Source organism: Callithrix jacchus, chromosome 7 (genome assembly GCF_049354715.1).
Source record: "Callithrix jacchus isolate 240 chromosome 7, calJac240_pri, whole genome shotgun sequence".
NCBI classification, from domain to species: Eukaryota; Metazoa; Chordata; class Mammalia; order Primates; family Cebidae; genus Callithrix; species Callithrix jacchus.
This window is the reverse complement of record NC_133508.1, coordinates 49,665,251-49,687,711: the sequence shown is the minus strand read 5'-3', so window position 1 is coordinate 49,687,711 and position 22,461 is coordinate 49,665,251. Positions and strand designations below refer to the sequence as shown.

General features: G+C 54.5%; 2 protein-coding genes across 7 annotated transcripts in view; one reads left to right on the top strand and one right to left on the bottom strand.

Annotated features, from left to right (window-relative positions):
• The first annotated feature begins 30 nt into the window (after positions 1-30).
• On the top strand, positions 31-20,250 carry MTHFR (methylenetetrahydrofolate reductase). Of its 6 annotated transcripts, none has more exons than XM_035307747.3 (14): positions 31-157; positions 983-1,095; positions 2,382-2,569; positions 2,849-3,094; positions 4,577-4,815; positions 5,623-5,733; positions 9,276-9,469; positions 10,654-10,904; positions 11,139-11,273; positions 11,477-11,657; positions 11,932-12,114; positions 13,335-13,436; positions 14,365-14,484; positions 14,861-20,250. In XM_035307747.3, exons 3-14 carry the CDS (start codon positions 2,460-2,462, stop codon positions 15,077-15,079), a joined length of 2,091 nt encoding a protein of 696 aa, XP_035163638.3. In that variant the 5' UTR covers positions 31-157; positions 983-1,095; positions 2,382-2,459; the 3' UTR covers positions 15,080-20,250. The 6 variants fall into 6 exon arrangements, with proteins under 6 accessions (XP_035163638.3, XP_035163636.3, XP_035163640.3 ...); XM_035307745.3 differs by having other exon boundaries at positions 2,846-3,094; XM_035307749.3 differs by lacking the exon at positions 2,382-2,569.
• The window catches only part of C7H1orf167 (chromosome 7 C1orf167 homolog), a 21,527-nt gene continuing 15,329 nt past the window's right edge, over positions 16,264-22,461 (bottom strand). Inside the window, 11 exon segments of the mRNA XM_078333102.1 lie at positions 16,264-16,310; positions 16,313-16,363; positions 16,366-16,457; positions 16,951-17,044; positions 17,330-17,527; positions 17,530-17,555; positions 17,657-17,834; positions 18,225-18,581; positions 20,670-20,774; positions 20,777-20,817; positions 21,368-21,790. Of these exon segments, the coding sequence (XP_078189228.1) occupies positions 16,264-16,310; positions 16,313-16,363; positions 16,366-16,457; positions 16,951-17,044; positions 17,330-17,527; positions 17,530-17,555; positions 17,657-17,834; positions 18,225-18,581; positions 20,670-20,774; positions 20,777-20,817; positions 21,368-21,790 (1,612 nt within the window).

The following is a 22,461-nucleotide window of genomic DNA, read 5'->3' as shown; positions in this document are numbered from 1 at the left end:
GGCTTCCGGTCGCCCGCAAGGGTGGTTTCCGCCCTGTAGTCCCGCCTCTCCAGCAACCCGACCCCTGTGCCGCTCCCCTCCACTGCGTTCCCCGCCTCTCAACGGCCACCCTGCTGCGGCCGGCGGGCGAGAGTTCCGAGTCACCCGGGACTGGAGGGTGAGTGACCGCGAGGCTCGGGTAGCCGGGAGGGAGATCCTGGAGCCGGCGAACACCCTTTCAGGGGCCGGGACATGCTTGTGGGCGGGGAGCGCTGGAGGCCGGCCCGCCCCTCTTCTTGCGGAGGCCGCCCCCTCCGCGCACTCTTTGCTTGACTAGTGTAATCAGTGACCTCCAACCCCTAGGCGATGATTCACTTTGGCTCCTGCCTGGATTGAGGGGCCCTTGAGCCAGGGGTGACGATCCCGCCTCGCTGACCGGCCAGAGCCCGTGTCCCCACCCCTATTGGTGACCCAGTGACCTGGTTACTCGATTCTCGGCCACCCGGGCGCCGAGACGGCTTCTGGCTCCTGCTTTTTAAACCTGTTTCTCCGACGAGTACCTGGAGAAGAGCGCTGGGCCTAGGGCACTGCGGTCCCTGACGCCCACTGCGTCCCGCTGTGCCCGGGATTCCGCCAGGACCCTTCTGGGAGTCGTGGGTGCTTAGCACAGACTAGGATGGCAGAGGCTTATTTTGAGAGTGGCAGCACCTGGCCTGTTGGCGCTCAGTGAATGTTGGCTATCACCGTGTGCCAAACCCTGGGGATACCCCAGGCAGGACACGGTCCTGGTCTCAAGGAACTAGGGGGAGAGACGAGACAGGCCTGTTAACCCGCAGTTACAACCTAGGGTGCTATGGGAGTCCAGCTGGAAACGGATAAATCGTGGGTGTTGGCTTACAAATGTGGCACGTGCCTAGCATGTACAGGAATGCAATAAGTCTTTGAAGATCAGAGGTTTTGCAGGTGGTTCAGCCTCCTCCCACTGTAGGTTCTGTTCCAGCAGGCAGTTAATGAGGCACTCCTTCAAGCGCTGGAGAAAGACCAACTGGCTGCTCTCGCTGTTATCCGCGTTCCTCACTCCCCACCGCCATCCCCATTGAGAATCTGGAGTTAGAGGTCAGAATCAGAGAGAAGCTCTAGGGGAAGAAAGCATTGGCCCAGGGTTCTCAGTCAGGAATCAACTCCTTGTCTTTGGATGTGTCCATGTGTAGTCTGTGCACCTGTGTGTGTGTGTTTCAGGGGAGGGGAGCAGTGAATTTAATCCGATTCTCAAAAGAGTCTAAGACCCCAAATGGTTAGGTACAGGGGCTTAGTGGTGGACAGTCTGAAAGAAATGAACCTGACCTGGTCGTCTCTGTCACGCCATGTCACCACACACCGATTTCATACTGTGTGTGCCCCTTGCTGTGCACGTTTTGAAGTGTTTATTTTCTTTACCAAACTGCCAGATGGCACTATGCCCTCTGTTGGTCTGGCTTTCGCTGCCCTGGCGGCTGTGATTGTTTCTGTTTTTTTTTTTGAGACGGAGTTTCGCTCTTGTTGCCCAGGCTGGAGTGCAGTGGCGCAGTCTCAGCTCACTGTAACCTCTGCCTCCCAGGTTCAAACGATTCTCCTGCCTCAGCCTCCTGAGCAGCTCGGATTACAGGCACCCACCACCACACCTGGCTAATTTTTATGTTTTTAGTAGAGCCGGGGTTTTACCATGTTGACCAGGCTGGTGTTGAACTCTTGACCTCAGGTGACCGCCCCCCACACCCCGCCTTGGCCTCCCAAAGTGCCGGGCTTACAGGTGTGTTTTTTTGTTTTTTAAGAGAATGAGTCTCATTATGTTGCCCAGGCTGGCATCGAACTCCTAGGCTCAGGTGATCCTTCTGCCTCAGCCTCCCCGGAAACTGGATCACTGTGGTGATTTTAATTGAATTCAGTGGTGTGTAAGAAAACCAGCTTGCCAGGCAAGCACAGATGGGGCAGCTTTTGTTCTGAGTTGGACATAAATTCGTGCCCTTAACTGAACTGGGGTCTGGCTATTTTTGAAACACGACCAGTGTCCAGTTCTAACCCATGACATGGTCTTTTTGGAGTAGCATGAACTCAGGAGAAATTTGGCTGCATAGTCAAGCCCTCACCCCTTCCATCCTGCACACAAACCTTTTCAAGTAACAGATGTTCCAGGCAAAGCCAGCCAGCACGAGCAGTTCCTTCTTGGGAGGGTGATCTGGTATCCCTGAAAGCCTGTTGGCCTCATCTCCACCAACCCCTGCAGTCTCTGCCCCTCCTTCCCCCTCCTTCCTCCTCCTTCCCCCTGCCTTCCCCTACTAGAACCCAGCCCTCCCTCCTTGCCTGGAAGCCTTACTCCACCCCCTTTCGCTGGCTCAGAGCTCAAGCTTCTTCCTTTGTCACAGCTCCGCCCAGTTGAACACACCCGCTGGGGAAGGTGCCTCTGTTCCCTCCCCACTCACTGTGGGCCTGAGCTGGCAGAGATGGACCATCGAAAAGCCAGGGTCCTCCCAGCTGGGCACTACTGCCCCTCGCTAGGAATACGGGCCTCGCAGGCCGGCAGCGTGAGGTTCTCTGTGCCACCTTCTATCAGGTAGCTGTCATTGAGGAGTATGTTGTAGTACCGGGTGGGGGCTGCCTTGCATGCAAGGAGCCTGGCAGCAGCCGAGAGCAAGGCTTTGAGTAAGGCGGCCCCAACAGCTGTAGCCTGCAGAGCATGGAACCACTGGGAGGGGGCAGTGTCACCTTTTTTGGCCTTCTTCCTGTATGGAAATACAGCACCTCCTGCTTGAACCTGGCACTCAGGTACCTTGATGTGCCTGGGGTGTGCCTGCCCACCCCCTGATGCTCCCTGCCCCACCCCGTGTAGCAGGAACCCAGCAATGGTGAACGAAGCCAGAGGAAACGGCAGCCTGAACCCCTGCTTGGAGGGGAATGCCAGCAGTGGCAGCGAGAGCTCCAAAGACAGTTCGAGATGTTCCACCCCGGGCCTGGACCCTGATCGGCATGAGAGACTCCGGGAGAAGATGAGGCGGCGCATGGAATCTGGTGACAAGTGGTTCTCCTTGGAATTCTTCCCTCCTCGAACTGCTGAGGGAGCTGTCAACCTCATCTCAAGGTAAATTGATGCAAGGTTAAGGTGGGGGGGAACAGAAGGGTGGTGGTGCCTGCGGAGTGAACTGTCAGCCCTGAGGCTGGGCTGTCCTTTAACCTGGCAGAGAAAAGCAGCCAGAGGGGGCAGGAAGGAGAAGGCAGAGTGGGTCATCTGATCTGCAACTTCTCCATTGCCTGTAAAAGTCCCTCCACAGTGTCAAGGGTATTTTAGACACATTCTTCAATGGGTTAAAAATGATTCTCAAACTAGATTCTTTGGTGGAACTTTGGGGGCTAGATCACGAGTGCAGTTTAGGAAGTCACAAAGCAGTGAGCATGTTTTCAGCAAGTTAGGAATTTGGATTATGTTTCTTGAAATCTAGAAATGCCAACCAAATTAAGTTAGCACTTCACAACTTTCAATTCCTTTTTAAAAGTTTATGCCTTTTACTGTTTGCACTTTTCACGTGTCACTCCCGAGATTTTGAAGTTTAAATGCACAAGACTGTTTAAACACACTGCGATAGCTTATACTACAGACATCCAGGCTTTCGAGTCTTGTTTCAGAACTTGGCCTTGGTCTGCACAACTGTGAGCTGCTGCACAGGGCTGGGTGGGGCGGTGGCATGAAAGAAACGTGAGTCTGCCGGCCATCTTTCTAACTGTTCCTACAGCGAGGCTGTGCTTGACGCAGTTAGGATTCCCCTCTCAACTATGATGTCTTAATTCACCCGAGATAATAAACAGGCGAGCACTGGGAAGAGTCTGAAGTGCTGCTCTCACACAAAATGGTGGCGCTGTTGTTGTGTCTTACCTCCGTAATAGGGATCATAACAGCACCTCACATTTACTGAGTGTTTGTACACCAGGCACTGTTCTAAGTGCTGTGGAACTAGCTGCTGTCATATTCTCCTGCCGTTATCATGGTTTTTGTTGTCACTGCTGCTTTGTTTGTTTGTTTGTTTTTGAGATCTCTGTGGCCCAGGCTGGAGTACAGTGGTGTGATTTCGGCTCATTACAACCTCTGCCTCCCAATTCGAGTGATTCTCCTGCCTCAGCCTCCTAAGTAGTTGTGATTACAGGTGCCCGCCACCACACCCAGCTATTTTTTGTATTTTTAGTAGAGTTGGGATTTCACCATGTTGGCCAGGCTGGTCTTGAACTCCTGACCTCAAGTGATCTGCCCTCCTTGGCCTCCCAAAGTGTAGTCCCAGTGGCTCACGCCTATGCTGGGACTGCAGGCGTAAGCCACTGTGCTTAGCCTCCTAGTGTTATTATGAAGTGGGTGCTGTTATCTGCTGCATCTTATAAATAAAGAAACAGAACTCACAGAGATTAAGTAATTTACCCAAGATAACACATCTGTGTGTAGCAAAGCCAGAATATGAACACTGATTGGTCTGTCTCCAACCTTCATTTATGCTTCTCTAACTCCCGGGCCTCATGGGAAGGCAGTGAGGGGTGGTATATTCCCTGGAACCTCTCTTCAGAAACAAACCCCCTACAGGTTTGACCGGATGGCGGCAGGCGGCCCCCTCTTCATAGATGTGACCTGGCATCCAGCAGGTGACCCTGGCTCAGACAAGGAGACCTCCTCCATGATGATCGCCAGCACCGCTGTGAACTACTGTGGCCTGGAGACCATCCTGCACATGACCTGCTGCCATCAGCGCCTGGAGGAGATCACGGGCCATCTGCACAAAGCCAAGCAGCTGGGCCTGAAGAACATCTTGGCGCTGCGGGGAGGTATGGAAACAGCACTGCCCCACACACTGGGTTCTGGTTTTCCCAAAAGCCACTTGGGTCCCTGAAACGTCCTTTACTTCTCCCTGGGCCCCCACTGAGGATGCACAGGATCCCATCCCCACCAGTAGTGTCAGTAGGCATCGTGGGGAGTGAGTCACCCTGGGCACCATACAGCAGCAGCCACCTCTTCCACCTCTTGACCCCGTTCCGTCTCAAATGCAGTCACTGCCTGATAACCCTCTGCCCTGCCTACACAGCTTCATCGATTGCTGGCTGCACCCAGCGCTTGGCCCAATTGCAGAGTGCCATTCTGGCTTTTGTCCAGGAGTGAGAATAGCTGGTTATCCCTCTGGTGCCTGCTGTCATCAGGCCACCCAAGAGTGGGAAGAGGGAGCCTGAAGGGTGGGAGCCTGTGGCTTTAGGCTCCCACCACAAGACCCCTTCACTTGAGATGAGTAGAAAATTCTCCCAGGAGGCAGGAGCCCCAAGGCCATGGGATGGGAGAGGGTAACAAGCATGCCCAGGTGGAAGTAGGGAAGGGCTCTCCAATCTTCCAGGCACAGCGAGGAGCAGCGGTGGTCTCCTGTTCTCCACCTGCACAGGTCAGCGTGCAGGGAATATTGCAGTGGTGGGCCGCTGTCTTCCCTCCTGCTGTCTACCAAGTGCTAGAAAGAGAAGAGACCAACTTAAATAATAGGAAGTTTCTGCCTTCCGGGGACTCACAGTCCTGGGTGCCGGGGCTAGGTAGAGGGAACAGAAAGGCTCTCTGTTGAGACCCAGTGACCATGACCTCCACCAACCCTGCAGACCCCACAGGTGACCAGTGGGAAGAGGAGGAGGGAGGCTTCAACCACGCGGTGGACCTGGTGAAGCACATCCGAAGTGAGTTTGGTGACTACTTTGACATCTGTGTGGCAGGTGAGTGGCTGGATCATCCTGGTACGGGGATGGAATGAGGGAGGCTGAGATGCCCAGAGAGCCTGTCAGTGTTCAGTTCAGGTGCACCTACAGGGCCATGCCTGATGAGGGACATGCAGAGGGAAATGCACCATGTCCTTGCCCTTGTATCACCCACCCCCCTCCTGGGCCTGCCACCACCGATAGATTTTTTTTTGTTCCTCTGCCTGGCTGTGCCCATAGCCTGCTTCTCAGCCCTGTTCTTTTCTTTAAAACAAAAGAGGGGGCCGGGTGCAGTGACTCATTCCTGTAATCCCAGCACTATGGGAGGCGAAGGCAGGCAGATCACCTGAGGTCAGAAGTTTGAGACCTGCCGGGCCAACATGGCAAAACCCCATCTCTACTAAAAATACAAAAGTTAGCTGGGCCTGGTGGTGCACACTTGTAGTCCCAGCTACTCGGGAGGCTGAGGCAGGAGAATCTCTTGGACCCAGGAGGCGGAGGTTGCCTTATATGGAGATCATGCCACTGAACTCCAGCCTCAGTGACAGAGCAAGACTCCATCTCAAAGAAAAGAAAAGAAATCCACAAAAGAGGAATATTTACTAACAGGACTCCAGAGGGCAGGGAACCCAAGGTCAGGAAATGGCCCCAGGCCTCACAAGGCACTGGAAGAGGTCAGAAAGCAGGGCCCCCCTCATTCCCCTGGGGACCACAGGGTCCCTCATCTCCACTTCCCATTACACATCTGTGCTTCGTCTGGGAGACCTGATGCCCATGCTTTTCCGCACAGTTGGCCTGCTCCTGAATGTACAGTATCCGTTCCAGCCAGTCCCCCAGGCTAATGGATGGGCATCCGTTCTAAATTCCCAAGAGAGGGAATTCATGGGCTCCACTCTGGTTCCATTGGCCACTGCCACAAGGCCAGGTTCACTGACAGAAATGGGTGGGTTGGACTTCCCTCCCATTCTTGAAACTGAAGGCTGGGACTGAGCCCTCAGCGTCTCAGATGGGGCCCAGGTATGGTGAGGCAGGCAGTGTGCACCAGGGACAGGAAGTCCCGGGATTGGCACATCTTCTGGAATGACAGTGTTCCGCCAATATTTTGGGAGAAATCCTACCATTTTTATGTTAAACATGGCTGCATTATGGAGTAGCATCTCAAGTGAGGTGAATTAAAAAAAAAAACCACTTGGCTTCAAGAAAATTAACTTGTTGTGGGTGACTTTGGCCTTGTCCCTAACCCCCCATGGACATGTCCATTCTTGTGTCAACAGGGCTGTTTATGTGCTAAGTCTGGGAAGCACTGATACAGAGTCAGAGAACAGGCATGTCTTACTGTTCAGTTGTCATCAGTTGTATCAGCCGTAATACAGTCAGTTATCGGGGAATGTGCACCAGTGATGTGTGTTAGTCGATCCTGATTGGAAACTAGCAAAGCTGTGCGCTTACAGTTGCTGATTGCTTTCGTGCTTTGCTTATAAAGTGGGTAATGAAGATCAGTGGATTAGAACACACCAGCCTGTTGGGCATGGTAACTCATGCCTGTGATCCCAGGGCTTTGGGAGACTGAGGCAGGGGGATTGCTTGAGGCCAGGAGATCAAGACCAGCCTGGGCAACAGAGTGAGACCCCATCTTTACAAAAACTTAAAAAAATTTTTTTAAAAGAAAGCACCCAGCTGTTCATGATAGAAAAACATAATAAATAGCAAAATCTATATGTAATCAAATGCTAGATTTGTTCGGTGATAGTTTGGTAGTACAGCCATAGTTTCAGCTGTTAAAAAGCCTTGTTGTTTCTGACACTCCTACTGGAAAAACAGCTTTGTTATTGACAGCGTGAGCCCAGGTGCTTTATCACCCACTCCCTTACCCCTTGAAACAATAGTTCATATATTCATTTTTGTTGCCTCTGGGTTTCGGAGTTTTGATGACTCTTTTTTTTTCAGAACTGCCTTATCAGAGCAAAGCAGCTTGGCTTCCCGCCTGGCTCAGGGTTCTGCCCTGGGCTTGGGCTGGTGAAAACAACCCTCTCCGTGTAGTTTCAGGAAGGCCTATGGTCTTCTTCCTTGCCCCTGACCAAGCAAGGGTACCAGTAAGTTTAGTCATTTAGGGAAGCTGTCAGAGTTCACAGAGCCAGTAAGGAGCCTACAGGACATCTGGTCCCACCTCCCAGGCAATTCCGGAATCCTGTCCTCAGCCTCCCCAGCACATGGGAAGCCACTGCCCCTGTGTTTTCAGGCTCCAGGAGCTCATTGTTTTGTCGGTGGCTTGTACTCTAGACAGCTCTCTGAACCGGATGCTGGTTCTGCCATCAGAAGCAACACAGAATATGACTAATAAAGAACCAGACTGGGGGCTGGGTGCAGTGGCTCATGTCTGTAATCTCAGCACTTTGGGAGGCCCAGGTGGAAGGATTGCTGGATCCCAGAAGTTCCAGAAAAGCCTGGGCCAGATGGCAAGACCCCATCTTTTAAAACATAAATAATTAATTTTTGAAAATTTTAATTAGCTGGATGTGGTAGCATGTATCTGTAGTCCTAGCTACTCAGGAGGCTGAAGTGGGACGATCACTTGTGCTCAGGAGTTAAGGCTGCCGTGAGCTGTGATCGTACCACTGCACTCTAGCCTGGGCGACAGAGCACTCTGTCTCTGAAAAAACAAACAAAAAAACTCACCTATGGTGGATCTTTTCTTTCTCCCCAGGACAGACCTTTGGATATTTGAAAGGACTGTCTGCATTCTTGTCATTCTTTTCTTTTTTTTTTTGAGACAGAGTTTCACTCTCCTTGCGCAGGCTAGAGTGCAATGGTGCGATCTTGGCTTACTGTAACCTCTACCTCCCGCGTTCAAGCAATTCTCCTGCCTCAGCATCCTGAGTAGCTGAGAGATTACAGGTGCCTGCCACTATGCCTGGCTAATTTTTGTACATTTATTAGAGACCAGGTTTCACCATGTTGGCCAGGCTGGTCTTGAACTTCTGACCTCAGGTCATTTTCCCGCCTTGGCCCCCCAAAGTGCTGAGATTACAGGTGTGAGCCACCGTACCCGGCCATCCACTCTTTTATTTGAACAAAACATCACTTTCTTCAGTTCTTCCTTATATGACTTGGTTTCTAGCTTTTCACTATCTTGGACCCCTGAGTTTTAATGTTATATTAAAACCAATGTTTTAATCCAGTGCGTAGAGAAAAGTGAAGCTTAGCAGATGCTGTCCACCAGTGCTAACTGTAGCATTTTCTCTTTTCCATGGTCACCAAGTGCAGGCCTGAATTGCTTGGCTGCTCAAGGCAGGACAGTGTGGGAGTTTGGAGCAATCCACCCCCACTCTGGGAAAGGGGGCTCTGAGCCACTGCCCCCAAGAGTCATCTCCAGGGTTGGAAGCATATCAGTCATGAGCCCAGCCACCCACTGTTTTAGTTGAAGCCATGCTGTGCTGTTGGAAGGTGTAAGATTGGAGCACCCAAAGCAGAGGACTCTCTGCTTAGTCCCTCTGACCTCTCCATCCCTCGCCTTGAACAGGTGGAGGCCAGCCTCACCCAACTGTCACCCCTATTGGCAGGGTACCCCAAAGGCCACCCTGATGCAGAGAGCTTTGAGGCTGACGTGAAGCACTTGAAGGAGAAGGTGTCTGCCGGAGCCGATTTCGTCATCACGCAGCTTTTCTTTGAGGCTGACACATTCTTCCACTTTGTGAAGGCGTGCACTGACGTAGGCATCACTTGCCCTATCCTCCCTGGGATCTTTCCCATCCAGGTGAGGGGCCCAGGAGGGCTCATCAGCCCCCTCCACCCCACTCCCGCCGCGCCATCCTCGCACAGGCTGGGGGCTCTGGGTGGAGTGCTGAGTTCGCTGAGTTCTTCCCGGATCTCCTGTCAGGTCCAGCACTTGCACAGCATTGCTTGGCTACCCCGTTTCAGTTACTTCTAATTTTCCCCCCAAATCCCAGCAACAGTGTCTTTTGAGAGATTTGTTGTACTTTGGCTAATAAGCGTCACCAAAAGGGATTCTAACTCTCTTTGTTTTTGTTTGTTTGTTTTGAGATGGAGTCTCACTCTGTAGCCCAGGCTGGAGTGCAGTGGCACGATGCGATCTCAGCTCACTGCAACCTCTGCCTTCCAGGTTCAAGCAATTTTCCTGCCTCAGCTTCCCAAGTAGCTGGGATTACAGGTGCCCGCCACTGTGCCCGGCTAATTTTTTTATTTTTAGTAGAGGCGGGGTTTCACCATGTTGGCCAGGTTTGTCTCAAACTCCTGACCTTGTGATCCACCCGCCTCGGCCTCCCAAAGTGTTGGGACTACGAGTGTGAGCCACTGCACCCAGCCAGGGATTCTAACTCTCATTGCAAATCCTGGTTAAATCGGCGTTTCCCAAATGTGGCTGTCATCAGAACCACTTGATAAGTTTTTTCAAAAAATGGATCTCCATGTCCCACCCCTGGAAGTTCCTCAGAACTTCCAGGAAATCTGAGGGAGGTCCTGGGAATTTGTATTTTACTTCTTGAGTTTGGCAGGTGATTCTGATGCTCAGTGCAGCATGGGAACAACTGGGTTAGATGACAGCATGTTATCAATAGAGACATCTAGAGCTAAAAGGCTGGCTCAGCCCAAGGCTGGAATGCTTAGGGAAGCTGCTGTACTCTGTGAAAAGTGGGAAGGCTGGGCTTAGTGGCATGTGCCTATAGTCCCAGCTACTTGAGAGGCTGAGGCGGGAGGATGGCTTGAGCCCAGGCATTTGAAAGCAGTGAGACATGTCTCTAAAAAAAGAGAAAGGGGGAGAAAACAGCAGGCCAAGCCCAGGTGTGCTCCTGGAATATGATCAGATTTCCTGGGTCTCTCTGCCTGACACTGTGGTTGGCATGGAGGATGGAAGGGGGAGAAGTATTTAGGGTGGGAGGTGGGCTGGCTGACAGCCGCCACAGCCCCTCATGTCTTGGACAGGGCTACCACTCCCTTAGGCAGCTTGTGAAGCTGTCCAAGCTGGAGTTGCCACAGGAAATTAAGGACGTGATCGAGCCCATCAAAGACAACGATGCTGCCATCCGCAACTATGGCATCGAGCTGGCCGTGAGCCTGTGCCGGGAGCTTCTGGCCAGCGGCTTGGTGCCAGGCCTCCACTTCTACACCCTCAACCGCGAGGTGGCCACCACAGAGGTGCTGAAGCGCCTGGGCCTGTGGACTGAGGACCCCAGGTGAGGATGGTGGCCCAGCGATCCCCAGAGGGGGGTCCAAGAGCAGTCCCAGCTATGGTGTTGGCTCCCCATGGTGGTACAGATGTGTGTCTGTGCCATGGTTAGCCAGGCACACCGAGGGCGCCAGTCTCAGAGGGCGTGAGAGGGAGGAACCCAGCCTCCCTGGTCCTCCCCTGCTTCCAGCTCCCTCTAGCCAATCCCTTGTCTCAATTCTCTGTCTCCATCCTCACCCAGGCGTCCCCTGCCCTGGGCTCTCAGCGCCCACCCCAAGCGCCGAGAGGAAGATGTACGTCCCATCTTCTGGGCCTCCAGACCAAAGAGTTATATCTACCGCACCCAGGAATGGGATGAGTTCCCCAACGGCCGCTGGTGAGGGCCTGCAGACCTTCCTTGTAAATACGTCTTCGTTCTTGGGAAGAGGAGGGCAGAAGGAGTTTGCATGCTTGTGGTTGACTTGGGAGGAGTCAGGGCAGGATTTACAGGAATGGCCTCCTGGGCATGTGGTGGCACTGCCTTCTGTCATGAGCCCCAGGTCAGGCGTGTGCCGTGACCTCTGGGCACCCCTCTGCCAGGGGCAATTCCTCCTCCCCTGCCTTTGGGGAGCTGAAGAACTACTACCTCTTCTACCTGAAGAGCAAGTCTCCCAGGGAGGAGCTGCTGAAGATGTGGGGGGAGGAGCTGCCCAGTGAAGAAAGCGTCTTCGAAGTCTTTGTACACTACCTCTCTGGAGAGCCAAACCGGAATGGCCACAAAGTGAGTGATGCTGGGGTGGGGTCCCTGGTTCATCCCCCACCCCTGGCCCAACCCCAGCTGCAGGCCAGGCTCCAGGGCTGTGACTCCCCCACCCTGTGCCCTCCTCTCCATGCTGTGGATGGCACCTTGGCAAAGGGAGAAGGGTGAGTTGGGGGTCCCCAACCTGGAAGGGCTTAGGTAGGCAAAGACAGGCTGGGTCTTTGTCGGGGGCCATGAGAAGGACTCAAGGTACCAAACGTGATCATCACCTCGGCCAGCTGACCCTCTCTCCCAGGTGACTTGCCTGCCCTGGAACGATGAGCCACTGGCGGCCGAGACCAGCCTGCTGAAGGAGGAGCTGCTGCGGGTGAACCGGCAGGGTGTCCTCACCATCAACTCGCAGCCCAACATCAACGGGAAGCCGTCCTCCGACCCCATCGTGGGCTGGGGCCCCAGCGGGGGCTATGTCTTCCAGAAGGTGTGGTAGGGAGGCAGAGGGGTGACCCCACTTGACCAGCGCCCAGGAGTTTCTCAGAGCTTAGGGCAGAGCAGCCTGTCTCTCTTGGGCTCTTAATTTTGAATGAGCTGGACCAGACCAGATGGGAGCTGATACTTTAAGTCAGATAGACCTGGCCGGGCTCCATGCCTGGCCAGTACTTTGGAAGCCAAGGCGAGTGGATCACTTGAGCCTAGGAGTTCGAGACCAGCCTAGGCAACATAGTGAAACAAAAAATGCCCTCAACAAAATACATCTCTACAAAAAGTACCGGGCATGGTGGTACATGCCTGTAGTCCCAGGTGCCTGGGCTGAATGAGAAGATCGCTTGAGCCCGAGAGGTGGAGGCTGCAGTAAGCCAGATTTCTACCACTGCACTCCAGCCTGGCCCACAAAGTGAGACCTTGTCTCAAAAAAAAAAAAAAAAAAATCAGACCTGTGGAGGCAAGTCACCCAACCTCTCTGAGCCTGATTTTCTTGTCTGTAAAATGGGATGTAGCTTGTGTTCTGGGCGTGAAACCTAACAAAGCATATAAAGTACTTGGCACATGGGAAGAGCAGGAAGCACTCCCTGAAAGGCAGCTGCTGCTACTGTCCTGAGCTGACACCTTTCTCCCAGGGCTGCTGGAGTTAAAAAATTATGTTCTGAACCAAGGCCCGTGGGCTCTGGAGTCAGAAAGCCCTGAGTTGAAGGACCAGCTCTGCTGTTTCCTGTCAGAGTAACCAACGTGCTCAGCTTCCCCCAACCCACTTTTCGTCTGGGATTGCTGTGCCCAGCCTCCAGTATTAGGAGCATTCTAGCAAATGAGTTGGAGTAAACCCAGCTCAATTCCTGATAGACACTGGTCCTAGAGAGGACCTCCATGTCCTTGTCACCTTGCAGTGATTGGGGAGGATGGAATGTGTCAGGCTTCTCTCCCATGACTCAACTTGTCACACCATTTGCCGCTGTTCAGAAATGGCTTCTCCATGGAACCTTCCCTGCCTGATTGGGAGAGGGGTGGCCGATAGCCCTGAGACCTGTCCAGACTGAGAAACTCACCTCCCCACTCACCTCACCCTTTGCCTATGTACCTGTTAATAATGACGCCACGGTTCATTATTCTGCCCACATGGCCACCACTAGTCCTGATACCTTAGGTGTCTGCAAAAGGGCATCTGGCAGGGGTGGGGTTGGTGACAGGCACCTCTCGCCCCCACAGGCCTACTTAGAGTTCTTCACTTCCCGTGAGACAGCGGAAGCGCTTCTACAGGTGCTGAAGAAGTACGAGCTCCGGGTTAATTACCACCTTGTCAATGTGAAGGTAGGTCAGGCCCCGGGTGTCCCACAGAGCACCAGGCTCTTCATTCAGCAAACACCCAGCACCTAGCCTGGGCTAGGCGTCATGCAAGACTGACACAGGCAGAACCGGGCCCTGCTCTTAAGGAGCTCCCAGCCTAGTGAGGGAGGCAGATCACTGTGTGAGCACCAGCCAGTGTGAGTGGGACCGTCAAGTTCAGGAGGGGATGCTGTTGGATCCAGAGGAGGGATATCTCACCTGGGAGGCCAGGCCAGGCTTCTCGGAGGGGTCATGTGTGGGAATTGCTAAGGAAAAAGAGGAGTCGGGCAACAGGAAAGAAGGGTATTCCTGGGACAGGGCAGAGGACAGGCAGGGGCAGTGAGCTCTGGGGTTTCTGGGAAACGGAACAAGGCCCCGAAGAGGCTGGAGTGTTACGCAGGGGCCGGGCCTGCAGAGGTCATGGTGTCCTGCTTGGAATTTGAGTTTTCCCTAAATGCAAGGGGAGCTTTCTCTAGCAGTGGGGTTGGTTCCTGCTTTATTTTAGGCAAATCACAGTGGACAGGCAGACAGGTGATAGGAACTGGGGAAGGACAGAGCCAGGAAGGCTGGAGAAGAGGCCCCTGTAGTGACCCAAGCCAAATACAGTCCTAGCAGCGGGCTAGACAAAAGGGAATGGATAAGACAGTGAGCAGGGGGTGCTCAGGGAGGAGAGGGGATGCAGCCAGGATGGCCTCTAGGTCCAGGCTTGTGTGGGGAGAGATGTCATTCACAGATGCAGGTAGAGGAGGCTGGGAGTGAAGGCACAGGGAGAGTGGAGGCTGGGAGTAGAGGCACAAGGAGAGTAGAGGCCAGGAGTGGAGGCACAGATGGCCCCAGTGACTCAAGACTGTCCAAGCAGTGGGACTCCAGTTGTCCTTGGCCCGGGTCTTACCCCCACCCCACATGCCCTCAGGGTGAAAACATCACCAACGCCCCTGAGCTACAGCCGAACGCGGTCACTTGGGGCATCTTTCCTGGGCGAGAGATCATCCAGCCCACCGTAGTGGATCCTGTCAGTTTCATGTTCTGGAAGGTAAAAGAGCCAGGAGCAAGTTTGTCCTCCCCACTTGGGAAACCTGGGGCAGGGATTGGGGCCAAGTCCCAAGGTGTGCTGAAGGCCCCACTTGGGGCTAGTGGACCCAGCCTTCAGGCACACCCAGCTCTGACTCACTCACCCGTGTTACTGCTGACCCATGGTGTTTATTTCTGGGCAGGGGTGGGAAGTGATACTGGCAGTGGACCTTGCTCTATTCCGGGAAATGTCCTGTTGAGTCCTTGGAGAGCCCAGCGTGGAGGCTATGCAGAGGCAGCCCTGTTAATCTCACCTCTGTGTGTGTGTGTGTGTGTGTGTGTGTGTGTGTGTCTGCGTGTGCACGTGGGGTGTGTGTGTGTGCGGTACGTATGTGTAGGACGAGGCCTTCGCCCTGTGGATCGAGCAGTGGGGCAAGCTGTATGAGGAGGGGTCCCCATCCCGCGCGATCATCCAATACATCCACGACAACTACTTCCTGGTCAACCTGGTGGACAATGACTTCCCACTGGACAACTGCCTGTGGCAGGTAGTGGAAGACACACTGGAGCTTCTCAACAGGCCCACCCAGAATGAGAGGGAGGCGGAGACTCCGTGAGCCTGCATCCTGACGCCCTGCGCTGGAGCCACTCCTGTCCCACCTGCCTCCTCTACAGGGCTGCTTCTCTTGGGAACCCACTTCCCTGCATGTCTCCCAACACCTGGCCTCCACTCCCCCACCTGACGAGCGCAGCTGGACTGGAGTGAGGCTTCCAGGATCTGGCTGGACCGGAGTCGGCCTCACATGGGACCCTGGTATTCCCTGCTCTAGTTGGGAGTCTGTGTTCTTTGGATGGGAGCACTTCTGTCCTGCAGAGGACCACAGTGGGTGGCACCCCCTGAGAAGGGGAGGAGAATGGTTGTTGCCAGCCAAGCCCTCGAACCAAGGCAGCCTCCAGAGCCAGCCTGGGACTCCCAGTGAACTTACGTGGGGTGGCGCAGTGCAGGCAAAACATACACGGGCACCAGGTGTTGGGAGCATAGTAGAGAAGATGTGGCAAAGGGCTGCAAGCTTCAACCTCCTAGAGGTGGGCAGCTGGGCCCCACCTACTTGTGACTGAAGGGGCACACCACTGCCCTGCCTGCCTGCTTAGCCGTCTCTGGCACCAGCCCCCTGGATGGGTGTTGGGCTGACACCTAATGATGTAGGCATTTCTTGCTGCATTCTAAGAGCTCAGCTGGGTTCCTCTCGTTCCTACCATGCTGCTTTTTGGCACAGTTGTCTATTCTGAGCCTTGAGAGAAAAAGTACCCCTTAAGGGTTGAAGGCAGTCAACCTTGTGCTCGGTGGGGGCCGTGGCCTTCCTGTTCTCCCTGGCTGTGGAGGCCTAATGCTGCCCTGTTTGCTATCAAAGGCCAGGATGAGATTCTCCAGCACAGGGGCCCCAGATCTGCCTGGGGCTGTGCAGCAGCCCGGCTTCCTGGCTTATTTTTCAGGTAAGCCCTCTTCCTGCCAGCTGCCCTTGCCATCCCCTCGTCCTGTCCCAGAGGCTGTCTGCCTGGCACGGCTCCCCAGGAGTCCTGCAAGCCCCATGGCCCGCGGGCAGTGACTGCCAGGTGCAGATGGGCTGTTCCCTGTCTTGGATCCCAGCATGCCCAGTGGAGTGGGGTGGTCCAGAGCAGCCTGATGGCAGAGGGGGTGGGCACAGTTGGGGGACTCCCTTCTTGGCCTCACTGCCTGGGGCAGAGGGGCAGCCGCTAGGAGAGAGAGAACGCTGGGTGCTTTTTATTATGCCTCTGCTTTTTATTCTATGGGAACAAGTAACAGCTGCAGCTGGGCCCTGTGCTCTGCCCAAGCCCCCAACCCCACGGGACTCCGGCGGCTTCCTGTCTGCTCTCAGGGCGTTATGACCTGGCTTGCTCCAGGGTCTCGGGCTGCTGGCATGTCCCCTCCTTGGGCTCCTGGCTGCCAGGTGCTGGTGCCACTTCTCAAAGGCCTGGAAGTGGGGAGGGGAGGAAGTGCTGCTGTTGTGGGTTCCCTCCAGGATCTGTGCTCTGCCTGTTAGAGCATCCCCTGTGCCCAGCTCCTTTTGTCCCCAGGGCCCCTCCCTCTGCCTCAAGCAGCCAGGCAGTCTTGCCCAGGCCAAATGCACAAGCTCAGAATAGATCTGATTGTGACATGGGAAGCTGTGCTCAGAGTGGAACAAATGAGGGAGGGGCACTCAGGACCCAGTGTGGGTGGCAGCTATGCCTCATGCCAAGCCTTCTTCCCAAACTGAGGGACCGGGTGAGGCTGGCCTGAGCTGGGGCCACAAGTCAAATCAAGGGCTACAGCATTCAGCCTGTGTGTTCTGTAATGGAACTGACCCCTCCCCCTGAAAATGAAGGGGCCCTGGGGCTGGCAAACAGGGAGACATGCGTTGGTGGCACAGGCCTTTGGGAGGGCTGACTGGGTGGAGTGAAGAAGGCAGTACCTGGGAAAGGACCCAGCCATCTTCTTGCCACTGTAACCGCTAAGCCACTCCCAGTCACAGTATCCGCTGCTGTCATGTCCGCCAGGCCCATCTCAGGTGCCACTCCCTGAGCTGTGGGGATAGTTCGTAGAGAAGACCTCTTGTGCCCATGCTCCCCCACAGTCCCTAGCCCTTCTGCCTTTCTCCTCCTGCACCTCTGTGGTCCCAGAGTAAAAGGCTGTGACAAGGGGGTATCATCTGAGGACTATTCACAATGCAGATTCTGGGGCCTGTCCCCCAGGGTTTCGGAGTCAGTAGGTCAAAGGCCATACTTTGAGAGACTGTCTCTAGGGTTTAGGGCTGAGTATGAGGTGAAACGGGAGATGGTAAGTGTGGAGAGGGGCTGCACCTGCTCACCAGGGTCCGTGTCAGTTGCTCTGCCCCCTGGGCATCTACCCAGTGCTGCCATCCCACTGTCAGGCACCTGACCTGCTGGGAACCCTGCAGCCCACAAAGCAGTGCCTCAAGGTACCAGTGCCTCAGATACTTCCTCCTGAAAGCCAAGAGCATCGTGACCCTTCAGGGCCAGAAGGGCAGAGCCCTGGACCTGGGCCACTCCTCCAGGATCCTGCAGAAATGAGCACTGGCCAGAGGGTCCAGCTCCAGCCCTGGCTCAGGCAAGCCCCTTGGCCCCTGCCCCCAACCCTCGGACCCCCCAAACTGCACACACACAGCTCCTCTCACCCCAGCCTTCTTTTATGGGCCTCGCCTTGGGCTTTGAGGGGGTGGGGCTCAGGGCTGGGGTGCCGTCTTAGTCCCTGGTCCCTCGTCCACGGGGGAAGTTCTGGGACTGAGCTACTCTGTCCAGGCCACTGCAGCCAGAGTTGAGTCGAAAGAGGTTACTGTGGGTCCAGGAAGGCAGCTGCCCTCAGTGCCAGCCTGGGAGTTGAGTACAGTGTGAAGGGCGGAGGAGGCGCTGAGCTCAGCCTCGTGCCCTGCCCCGGATCTCCCCAGGCCTCCAGCTGCTCTGGGCTGCTGTCCAAAGGGAAATCATGGGGGCGGGGCAGGAATGTGAAGTGTTTTCTCAGAACAGCTGAAACATTCCCGAGAGGGAATGGATGAGGAAAACAGTCAATACATGTAAGGCTGTGTCCCAAGGAGCTGATTTCCAGGCCCTTGAGGAATGGAGACCAACCACTTTGTCCCTGTGCTTCAGGCACCATCCATCCCACCACTTTACCCCCTGCACTTCAGACACTGCCCATCCCACTGCTTCACCCCTGTACTTCAGACATGGTTTGTCCCCAGGGACAACGTCTCCTTAAGGCCCAGGCCGTTCTTGGCTTCCTCTGTCCACCCAGGCTGCAGTGCAGTTATAGCCCAGGCAGCACTGGCTCTGTGGCCTGCGTCCAGCAGCTGCGGGTCTGAAGGAACAGCCAGAGAGCAACACCTGAACCCCATGGGCTTGGACCTCCTGGGGCCCCGCTGGGATTTCTTTGCTGCTCTGGCTGGCAGGACACATCCTGCCTTTTATTCCACCCACTCCCCCATGTGGCCGAAGACATTAAACAGTGGGGTGGGACCATAATAGCTGCCCGTCGGTACCTGGAATACAGCCCTGGGAAGTGAGTGTTTCTCTCCTCACTTAAGACTGTTTGAAGCTGAGTTACTTATCTGAGGCCTTACCCCTCAGAAGTGGTCCAGAGCCCCCAGCTAGTACTCTCTACAGAGAAGGGGCTCTCCAAGGGGGCTGTTGGGGCATGTGTGCCTGTGGCAGAAAAGAGGGGTCCTGGAATTAAGCACCCCAGGTGCCATTCTCAGCATTTAGTTTTTAGAAGCCTCAGTTTCTCCATCAATATGTGAGATTCTTGTCTTTACTGACAAGAATGGAATAAAAGTACTCGGAAAAGCATTTGCCCTGTAACTTATCTAGAAAGAAAATACCCTGAGAGCCCAGAATCTGCTGTTGCCTTTGCTGCATGTGTGAATTCTGCAACTAGCCAAGGCTACTCCCTTTCAATTCCACTTAAAAAACAGAAACCAGGGCCAGGCGCGATGGCTCACGCCTATAATCCCAGCACTTTGGAAGGCCAAGGCGGGTGGATCACAAGGTCAAGAGATCGAGACCATCCTGGTTAACATGGTGAAACCCCATCTCTACTAAAAATACAAAAATTAGCTGGGCATGGTGGCGTGTGTCTGTAATCCCAGCTACTCAGGAGGCTGAGGCAGGAGAATTGCTTGAACCCAGGAGGCAGAGATTGTGCCATTGCACTCCAGCCTGGGTAACAAGAGTGAAACTCCATCTCAAAAAAAAAAACAAAAACAAAAAACAGCAAGCATGGTGGCTCATGGCGGTATGGGCCTGCCCAACACTTGGGAAGGTCAGGATGGGCAGATTGCTTGAGCCCAGGAGTTCAAGACCAGCCTCGGCAACATAGTGAGACCCCACTTCTACAAAAAAAAATTAGCTGGGTGTGGTGGCAGACCCCTGTAGTCTCAGCTACTCAGGAGGCTGAGGTGGAAGGATCCCTTGAGCCCTGGAGGTTGAGGCTGCAGTGAGCTGTGATTGCACCACTGCACTCTGGCCTTGGAGACAGTGAGAGACACTGTCTGAAAACAAAAAATGACCAAAAAAAAAAAATCACTTTAGCTTTTTTTCTTGGAATCTTTTCTAAAATGTATTCTTTGTGGCATTCTGAAATAGGATTCATGATGATCTGAGGGACACTACCTTGCCTGCCAGTATCTCTGGGCTGTGTCCTTCAAGGACATGTCCCCAGACTTCTGTGCAGGGTCATTTTTTTGTGCTTGGCTTTTGTGGAGGCTTCTTCCTTCTTGCTAGGCCATCAACCTTTTATAACCATTTGTTGGTGTCCGAACTAATTCCTTCTGGTCTAGAGAGGGACTGATGGATGCCTTTGGGTAGAGAGAATTAGGAAAGAAATTTTGATATTTTTCTACTTTATATTTTCTGATTTTTCTGTAATGAGCATATTTCACTTTTCTAATAAGAAAAACAAAAACTTGGCCAGGTGCAGTGGCTCACACCTGTAATCTCAGCACTTTGGGAGGTCGAGGTGGGAAGATCACTTGAGGTCAGGAGTTTGAGACCAGCTTGGACAACATGGTGAAACCCCATCTACTAAAAATATAAAAATTAGCCAGGCATGGTGGTGCACACCTGTAGTGCCAGCTATTCAGGAGGCTGAGGCGGGAGAATTGCTTGAACCCACGAGGCAGAGGTTGCAGTGAGCCAAGATTCAGTGAGCCACTGCTTCAGCCTGGTCAACTGAGCCAGACTTTGTCTCAAAAATAAACAAAAAAACTTGCGACCATCTTTGTGTGCCTATCCTGATCCTCGACTGCACCTTGAGAAACGTGCATTTCAGTGTCCACCTAACAGGCTGTGACCCAACACGCTGGTCAGAACTGCAGTGGGCTGGCGCTCAGGAGGTGCTGGGTTCATCTTTGCTACTGGATTCAGAGTTGCTTGTCAGAGGCTGCCCGAGAACTGGGGAGAGGAGGTATGTACGAGGCTGCTGGGGCCCTGGGGAGGCATCCAACCACGCTGCCACCGTGGGCTCAATCTGAGCCGATTCTAAGACCAGTAGTCCGAGGATCGTTTTTAGACCTTCCGCCCCGCCTGGTCTCCCCTCACCTCCTTCCAAGGGGCTGGAGCATCCAGCAGCAGGCGCCCCCTGCTGGCCATCCGGGGCCAGAGCGTGAGGTCAGCCTGGGCCTGGGCTGACCTTACCGGTCCCTGGGGCCTCAACCCGCAATCCCAGCCACACCCTGAGCTGCGCCGTCCGCAGGAAGCCCCTGAGCCCGGCCTGCCGGAGCTGGGTGAAGATCGCTCTTGGACACCAATGCGCGCTGCTAACTGCAAAGCGGCCTCTAGGACCCTGCGGGAGAGGGAGGAGTCTGCAGCCTGGGCCATCAGAGCCGGGTCTCTGGGAAGCTCTGCAGGAAGCCCTCCCCGTGCCCTGCGGGAGGGGGCCCTCCAGGCCAAGCCCCGAGCCGGGGCCCACCCACCTCCCACTCCCTCTTCTGGAGGGAGAATCTGGGTAAACAGGATGGAGAACAGCCTGGAAGGAGAAAATCACAGGAAGGAACAAGCATCATCCTGTTTAGGGTCAGAGAGGGGACAGTCCTGCCAGGGCCGCTTTGCAGCCCCTTCCCTGGCAAGAGCGCATTTATGGCTGGCTGTGCTGGTGACTTCAAGGCAGGATCATTAGAGACTGCCCCAAGGAGGGGACACACAGGAAGTATCGGTGCCAGGATGTGACCCAGGACTAGATGGCCAGGACGGCCTCTCCCTGTCACCCCCAACCACCCTCTTGAGCCTTAGCCCTGCCACCCAGGCACTAATTACACTCTATCCCTGCAAAAAACAGGCTTGAGGCCTGAGCTAGGAGCACAGAGTGGGGCTGCCCTTAGACCATGTGCACTCACCAGGCTCCTGGCTTCCAGGAAGCATGGACTCAGCTGACCTGGCCCTGACAGGACTCAGGCACCCACAGAGTCTAGCATCAGATCGCCTAGGCCCGAGTGCTCCCTCCTGCCTGTTGCTGGGCCTCATGGTGCATGCCCAGGGCCACTGGCATTGCTACGAAGGCTTGTGACACCTGGCCCTTCTTCAGCTGCCCGTATTCCTGGCCTTGCTGCAAGCAGTTTCTCCAGTGGGCAAGGGAAGCCTGTGTCCCATGTTGCTCCTGTGCCTTGTGCTGCTCCTGTGCCCCAGCTACAGCTGCCTGGGCTTCCCACCATTTGGCAAACCCAGTCAGTGCTCTTCTTCTCAGGCCATCCTGGAAGGCTTGATGCTGGGCCCTGCGCACCCCTGTGTCTCTTACAACCTCACATCTGGCCTGAAAGTAGCTGCAAAACAGACACATGGGGCTGAGCACAGTGGCTCACGCCTGTAATCCCAGCACTCTGGGAGCCTGCAGCAAGTGGATCACCTGAGGTCAGGAGTTCGAGACCAGCCTGACCAGCATGGTGAAATCCCATCCCTTACTTAAAATACAAAAATTAGCCAGTCGTGGTGGTGGGCACCTGTAATCCCGGCTACTTGGGAGGCTGAGGCAGGAGAATTACTTGAACCCAGGAGACAGAGGTTGCAGTAAGCCAATATCATGCCACTGCACTCCAGCCTGGGTGACCAGAGTGAAACTCCAGCTCAAAAAACAAACAAGCAAACAAAAAAACCAGATGTATGGGAGGGCTTGTCTGGCTTTCAGAGTCAAAAGTCACATTATTCAAAGTTACGCCGGCAAATCTCCCGTAAAGCAGTGAATGACCAGTAATGGCAAAGTACCGGCTTTCCATCTTAGAACCTCAGCCTCAGAGCACAGGGGCTGCCCTGCCTGGGCATGGGAGCCAGCAGTATGGGTTCAAGTCCCACACCAGCCATGCCCTGCCTCCCCTCATACTCCCAGGTGGTTGGTGAGGAGGAAGAACTCGATCTCCCATTCACTAAGAAGCCAGGAAAAAAACCATCTACACCCTCAGATGCAAAAGCACAGACGTCAGCCATTCTGTAGGCAACA

Coding starts and splice junctions, on each gene's coding strand:
- MTHFR (XM_035307745.3), top strand. CDS start 2,460: ATGGACCATCGAAAAGCCAGGGTCCTCCCAGCTGGGCACTACTGCCCC. Junction 3,095..4,576: donor GCTGTCAACCTCATCTCAAG/GTAAATTGATGC, acceptor AACCCCCTACAG/GTTTGACCGGATGGCGGCAG. Junction 12,115..13,334: donor GGGGCTATGTCTTCCAGAAG/GTGTGGTAGGGA, acceptor TCGCCCCCACAG/GCCTACTTAGAGTTCTTCAC.